Source organism: Papaver somniferum, chromosome 8 (assembly GCF_003573695.1).
Source record: "Papaver somniferum cultivar HN1 chromosome 8, ASM357369v1, whole genome shotgun sequence".
Classification (NCBI taxonomy): Eukaryota; Viridiplantae; Streptophyta; class Magnoliopsida; order Ranunculales; family Papaveraceae; genus Papaver; species Papaver somniferum.
Genome location: NC_039365.1, coordinates 4,571,402 through 4,578,898, shown reverse-complemented (window position 1 = coordinate 4,578,898; position 7,497 = coordinate 4,571,402). Strand labels below are relative to the sequence as shown.

Here is a 7,497-nt window from a genome sequence, read left to right as displayed (position 1 = left end):
GGAATTGAAAAGCTAGCCCCGAGAAGGAACATGGTGGATGTTAGGGTTTTAAAAAAGCTAGCAGAAAAACCCGATTGGGATGGGAAAGCGACTCTCATTGGTCCTCTTCCCTTCTTATGTCCTAGTCCTCACTAAGAGCATCTCCTATGATGCCATGGATGGAGGTCATAAAAAACAATGCCATCTAATATTTAAGATTTTTCCATGGAAATTTCATTTTCAATGCAAAAGTTAAGGTTTTTGGGAAACTGACATGATTATATGAGGATGGAAGAGAATATATAAATACCGACCTTCTCTATAATCTTGGGTCTAAATCCACATCATCCATTTATCTATATATTAATTTAAAAATTGTTCAATAAAACCTTGATGATTGAAGATGATTTTTGTGTTGAAAGTTCTTAATTTTTTAATAAAGTGCCACACCTCGGTTTTATGGTTTAAGAAAATGCCACCATTTTTTTCTAAATATATAGAATGCCACAATTGCTATAACTTCCGTCAGGTCCCACCTTTATTAGTCAATTTTATTAGAACCAGTCAATATTTCATTTTAAAAGATGAAAAATTGATTAAATTTACTTTATTACCCTCACCGACATATAAACCTAAAGCCAGGTTGTCACCGTAGCCCTTCTTCTTCTCCGAGCCTTTTCAATGAAAGGTAGGGTTAGGGTTATGGTGATGGTTCTGGTGTAGATTGGGTGGTGGACTGTGAAGAGGATGCAGATGGAGATTCAATCACATCTTTCACTGTTGAGGAAGCAAAGGAAGATTTTTTAAATCGGTAGTGAAATTGGGATCTCATCATTGGATTTCAAAGAAGGTTCATAGCTGATTGAATTTATGTGAAAAGATGATTGAATGGGGTTTGTCTTGATCCATGGCTTCATACTGACAAGATGGGTTAAGGTTGATTGAATTCGAGTATCGCAGAAGGATACATGAAAAATAAAAATGGAAGAGACGATGTTGCTGCCATGATACAATTGGAGATTAATGGCCGAGATATTGGTGCAATTCAAGTATGCAAAGCTTCTGCAAGAATGGGTTGAGTTAATTTTGAAGTTTGGCAGCAAACTAGGCATGAATTTTGTGCGAGAAGTTGAACATGGAAATTAGGATTACATTTAGAATTCGTGATGATGCTGTATATGTTGAAGATTTGGGTTTCTCTCAAAATTCAGAGACAATGAAGTTGGGTTTGTGGTGCTGCCGTAGAAAATGACCCGTGGTAGTGGTGGATGGAAGAGAAACGATGGTTTGAATGGCTTGTTGCAGTTCTTCTTTTTTTTTTCTAATCGACAATGGATGTTGCGAATTCGTTTGATGATGGAGTACCAATAGTTTGTTGTTCTTGATTTAGGTAACTCGGTAGTAACTCACTAAGGTGACTCGATTCAACTCAGCTATAGTAAGATGATTTGAGGGTGAAAATGTCTTTTACTAGGCTAAATAACTACCACATATACACTAACAGATGCTAAACGTTTTCTCAAAATAACGGGACGGAAAAGGTCAAACTAGTGGTATTAAATTAATTTTGAAAAAAACAGTGACACTTTCTTGAACATGAAATTGGAAGTGTGGCACTTTATTAAAATCCCCTTAATTTTATTTATTTTATCCATATTAATTTTGTTTATCTTGCTAACAAGATGTACTTCAATTGAAAGCGTTAAGATTTATGAATCTTTATAAGTCAAGTTATCATTCTCGCTTAAATCTTAATTTTCTTCAGGTAAAGTAAACTTCATGTACGTTCACGCAAATTCGTCACAAGCTACACTTTGTCTTGGAAGTTATTTAATAGAGCATTCACCAAAACATAACTACCCACTAGCATTCGGATAAGCGGAACCCTTGCACTATAAGTCAGGAACTTTTAGGCTTGATGTTGTACTTGCATATCTTCTTCTTGGCACACTTGATCAAGATATTTGCAGAATCAATACCTAGAAACAATGAAAAAAAATATTCAATTTTTGAGTTCTCACATTAACTTCTGGCTTACTTACTTGAAGATGGGAGAAGGAACACTGACCTGCGAGGTATGCACCATGAACATAACCAGTATAATGCTCGCTTGTATGTTCTCCCGTGAAATAAACTCTACCGACGGGTGCCTTTAATTCATAAACAACCACACATAAAGAAAATCTTCATTGCAAAATAATAGTAAAAAGATTTGATTATAAATTTATAACTTTAACTGAAGTGTACGCTAGCTACATATCCTAATCTGATCATATTCGTGTTGATCAACTCCAATAGGCCAGTTGGAAAACGTTCCTTTGTAAAACCTATCGGACCACCATTTGGGAACGAGTATGTCCGTGGCATCAGGGATGTTTTTCCCAAACATGTTTCTTAGGACATCCATTATTTCGGCCAGGGTCTCTGAATCTGGTTGTTGCTCTACGCGTCTAGACTCGTCATCTGTTACTGTTACTAAGAGGCAATTAGCTCCAGGGTACTCATTTTCTAGTTGCTGCAATCCACACAATATATTAAAAAGACATGATTATAAATTATTTTTAATGAAGCTAGTTAATTAATAGCTTGTCCGTCTGGTTGAACCAACGAATTTACCTGCCAGACGGTATAATAACCTCGTTTTTCATTAGCGTGGATAAAAAATTCCGTGTGATTACCCGTAGGCCAAAATTTATAAGGAAAATTGAGGAAGATCTTGGTGTAGATGGACATGTCAAACTGATATATGGCCAATAATTTCCATGCCTGCAACAAATGAAAAGTACTTTTAGTCATGAGTATTGGCTTATTTTAGTGGGGAACATACATAATATCACAAAAATGACAAGCTGGCCAACCGGTAGATCAGGCACAAAGTCAATAAGATTTGTCTGCAGAACACCAATACTAGCAGAAACCATTACATATTTAGCTTTATACACTGATCCATCTTCAGTCTTAACCACGACACCGCTTTTCGAATATTGTATCTTCGTCACAGCCTGTTAATATATAGCGGTATATTATTGAACAGTGGTGAGAATATTGAGCGCTGACAAACAAATAATCAGTCATTTAATATAGATTACCTTATTCAGCACAAGTCGAGGATCAGTGATATCTCCAGCCTTATCAGTAGTTAGGAATTGGTTAGCAACGTAATGAACAACACTCTCATAACCCCTTGAATCTGCAACAAAGTAATAATCTTCGCCGAAATCGGTAAATGTTTGCAAGGGCTCTGTGTTCTGCAAACTAGTTACTCGTGGTGGCTCACCAAACTCGTAATCATAAGTGTAGTAGTCGATTGCCATTTCAATCGGTGTTGATGGGACACTACAAAATTTTAGTCACAGTTATTACTTTTCATTTTTTTCTTTCTGTGTGTGTGTAAGAGAAAGTATATAATAATTAGTTTCTTAACTGGTTTTTAAGTTGTTGGGATGCCAGGATTGACATATCTGTTTGTTTTCGTCTAGACAAAGAAACCGATAAGTTTTGGCTGAATGTAGAGAGTTCATCTGCTGAATCGTACGCTTGTTGAGCTACGGATTCTTCATAAACCAAACAGATATGTCTAGACAAAGAAACCGATAAGTTTTGGCTGAATGTAGAGAGTTCATCTGCTGAATCGTACGCTTGTTGAGCTACGGATTCTTCATAAACCCCTCCCCTGATTATAAACATAGTAATATATACATAAGTACATTACACACTGTTGGACTAATGAAATGTTGTTCATAACGATCGGTTGACAAGATATTCATATATTTGTTTGTAAGTATGATTGGCAAGGTGGTCAAAATCAGAGTAGTAGGTTTTCAGGCCAATCTTATTCACCATGGTCCAAATGGGATTGACTTGATCTCCCTTAACCCCTTCAACCCAGTTTGCACCCAACTCTACGGATGAACCTGCAAAGTTGGTCTTTTTGATACGACCGCCAACTCTATTAGTTGCTTCAAGTATCAAAATGTTCTTTATTGCTGCATCCGGTAACGTCTTTGCTGCGAATATCCCTAAAAACAAACATCAAGAAAATTTAATCAGAGAGAGATACGTGTATATATATATATATATCTAGTGCATGTAATTTTTCATGATAATCACGACTATATTAATGGCAACCACAAGATGAAACTTAGCTTATATAAAGACAATATGATCAACCACAACTTTGGTGATCATATATATATATAAAACTATGAATTCCTTTTCCTAGTCCTATTACCTTATTACATGTCTTTCCTTTTCTTAGAACTAGATGACTTCTAATTCCCTTAGGATTACATCAATTTCCTAATCTTGTCCTAACCAGCTTGTTAGTGACTTCTATGTTGAAGTTAATCCAACATTCTCCCCGTTAAGCTTCAAGCTTACCCGTGACATATCTTGTACTCCAATCAGTTGTCTCATTTCTTCAAACTTGATCCGAGCTAATGCCTTTGTCAATATATCTGCTTTCTGCTCAATTCCTGGTATGTGTTCAACGTTGATGATCTCCTTCTCGATACATTCTCGTATGAAATGATACCTTTTGTGAATGTGTTTCGTCTTCCCATGAAACACTGGATTTTTAGTGAGTGCAATTGCATACTTATTATCAATCTTGATGAGAACTTTTCCAGGTTCTCTTCCTTTGATTTCACCCAACAGTTCTTGAAGCCATATTGATTGTTTAGCTGCTTCTGTTGCAGCCATAAACTCAGCTTCACAGGATGAGAGGACTACAATGTCTTTCTTCTGTGAACACCATGTAATAGGTGCTTCACCTAGATAAAATATATGACCAGTTGTACCTTTTCCATCATCTTGGTCAATATTATGACTGTTGTCACTATACCCAACAATTCCTTTTGATCCTCCTCGACCATACTTCAATCCACAGCTGATTGTTCCTCTTAGATATCTTAATATCTGCTTTATTACATCACCATGAGACTTGCGTGGACTCTGCATATAGCGGCTTGGTACTCCCACAGAGAAAGCCAAATCTGGTCTTGTGTGTAATAAGTATCTAAGGCATCCAACATTTCTTCTATAACTTGTTGGATCAATCTCTGCTTCTTCTTGTGCCTTTGAAACTTTAAGTCCAAACTCCATTGATATCTTAGCTGGATTACAAGTTTCAAGTCCTGCTTCTTTCAGAATTCTCCTTGCATAAGCTTCTTGTTTAATCTGAATCCCATCTACTCCTTGATGGACTTCTATGCCAAGGTAATATGTGAGTTTTCCGAGGTCTGACATCTCAAACTTTGATGACATTTCTCTCTTGAACTCATTGATCACCTTAAGGGAGTTGCCAGTCAAAAATAGATCATCTACATAGACTGCAATCACAAGAAGCGTTCCCTTTTCTTCTCTTCTGTATACTGATGTTTCTTTAGAGCACTTAACAAATCTGATTTCTGTTAAGATTTGATCTAACTTTGTATTCCAGGCTCGAGGAGCTTGTCTTAGACCATATAGAGCTTTTGATAACTTATAAACCTTATGCTCTTGTCCTTTTACTTCAAAACCTTCTAGTTGTTCAACATACACGTCTTCTCGCAATTCACCATGTAAGAATGCTGTCTTAACGTCTAAGTGGTGAATTTCCCATGAGTTTAATGTTGCTTCTGCTATTAAGAGACGAATTGTCTCTAGTCTAGCAACTGGTGCGAAAACTTCATTAAAGGCAATGCAGGTACCTAATTATCTATGGGGAGAAGCTATACGACACTCCACATACCTAATAAACAGGATACCTACGAAAGCTCTGATACCAATTAATGGCAACTGCAAGATGAAACTTAGCTTATATAAAGACAACTCTCTTTATTGATGTTTAGAAAATCTCTCAAAACTAAATACAAGCTCTAATCTTGCTCATATAATCAACCACAACTTTGATGATCATATATATATTGAAATATGAATTCCTTTTCTTAGTCCTATTACCTTATTACATGTCTTTCCTTTTCTTAGAACTAGATGACTTCTAATTACCTTAGGATTACATCAATTTCCTAATCTTGTCCTAACCAGTTTATTAGTGACTTCTATGTTGAAGTTAGTCCAACATATATATGTGTGTGTTGCTCACCGGACATGCCAGCTCCAACCACGATGACAGTCGGAGTAGGCTCTTGAGCAGCCGCCATAGTTCGTGGAAAATCACCCAAGAATGTTACAAGAACTATGAAGATAACTGAAACCACCGGTATTCTTTCCGTACCCATGACTAGCTAATACTTTTGCTCTCTATATTAAACTAGATTACTAGCTAGTTTTGTCTACAAAACATACTGGTAATGAACTCTATATTTATAAGGTTTCTGGTAACCCCGATACCTCATCACTAGTCACCTACTACTTCAAATTAATCCATTGATACAGTCATATTATTCTTAGTTCGTTAACTTAAGCTGCTTGACGGTTTATTCTAATAGGAACTATGTGCATACCAGGCTTTTTAGGTAGTTTCTTTTTAGGTAGTTTTTGCAGGGGCAGGTTTGTGGGGAGTTTGTGACTTGAGGGTGCGGTTTTAAAATTGTTTGAAAGGGAGGTACGTCCAGAATTTTTGATTTTTTATTGAGAAATGACAAGCAAATCAAAATGATGGGGACTAAACCAAAACGGCAGAAGAAAGGGAGTAGAGAAAAAAGTAAATAGAAAAGCAAAACATGATACAATTATCCAAAACGATAACATAAGTACGATATATCTGCCACTCCCACAAAACAACAACGAGCAATTCAAAAACCAAAGTAACTCCGAAAACTCAGCAGAGACTGAATTATTTACACACAAGGAGAAGGCCCTCAACAAGTTACAACGCCTTTGCACTAATAAGGCACCTAGATCCAAAAGCAATTTACAACGAACGCTGGAGTAAAAAACTTGAATATATATACACCTCTTCTTTTTATTTATTTTTAACTACTAATCAGATTTGGAATCTCCAAAAACACATGGTAAATTCAATCTTATCGATGTATCATGCTCTTACCGGTGAAATTTATTATTTTTAATTTCACGTTTTATCTTGATAAAAATTCAATTAATAATTTATTAGATTTGTTTTAAAAATTTATTAAATTATTAAAAAGAAGAAAATTTTAAGCAAATGTACAATTGTAAGGGAACATCAGAAAAGAATCTAGCTAGCCTAGATCTGGTACGATCGATGACTACGGTCTACCTACCTCAAAAGTACAATTATAGAGAGCAAATCAGAAAAGAATATAGCTCTCTCATCTCAACTCTAGTCTTATCTGATCTAACACTATTTCTAAAGGGCTCTCCTTTTTGACCCGGGAGAGGACAGTCGACTTCCTTTGTGTATTAATTATCTAGATTCTAGACAGCATTGCCTTTACAAACTCCGAAACTCGCACGGCATCAGTTGTTAGTTGTTTTCATGTGGCCTTTCTAATTTGTCACACTTCAACTCAATTTTAAGGTAATTGTCATGGGTGGGCATATATAGTACCCTGGTAATAACTCTGCACGCCTGACTATATGTGATTGGGAAGA

General features: G+C 36.1%; 1 protein-coding gene across 1 annotated transcript; it reads right to left on the bottom strand.

Moving 5' to 3' along the window:
- Positions 1-1,878: 1,878 nt before the first annotated feature.
- LOC113304964 (polyamine oxidase-like) lies at positions 1,879-6,122 on the bottom strand. The gene is made up of 9 exons (XM_026554081.1): positions 6,065-6,122; positions 3,744-3,998; positions 3,404-3,548; positions 3,069-3,201; positions 2,838-2,981; positions 2,596-2,745; positions 2,241-2,494; positions 2,048-2,130; positions 1,879-1,958 (listed from the first exon to the last, which is right to left on the bottom strand). The coding sequence occupies exons 1-9, from the start codon at positions 6,120-6,122 to the stop codon at positions 1,879-1,881; spliced, it is 1,302 nt and encodes a 433-aa protein (XP_026409866.1).
- Positions 6,123-7,497: the final 1,375 nt, after the last annotated feature.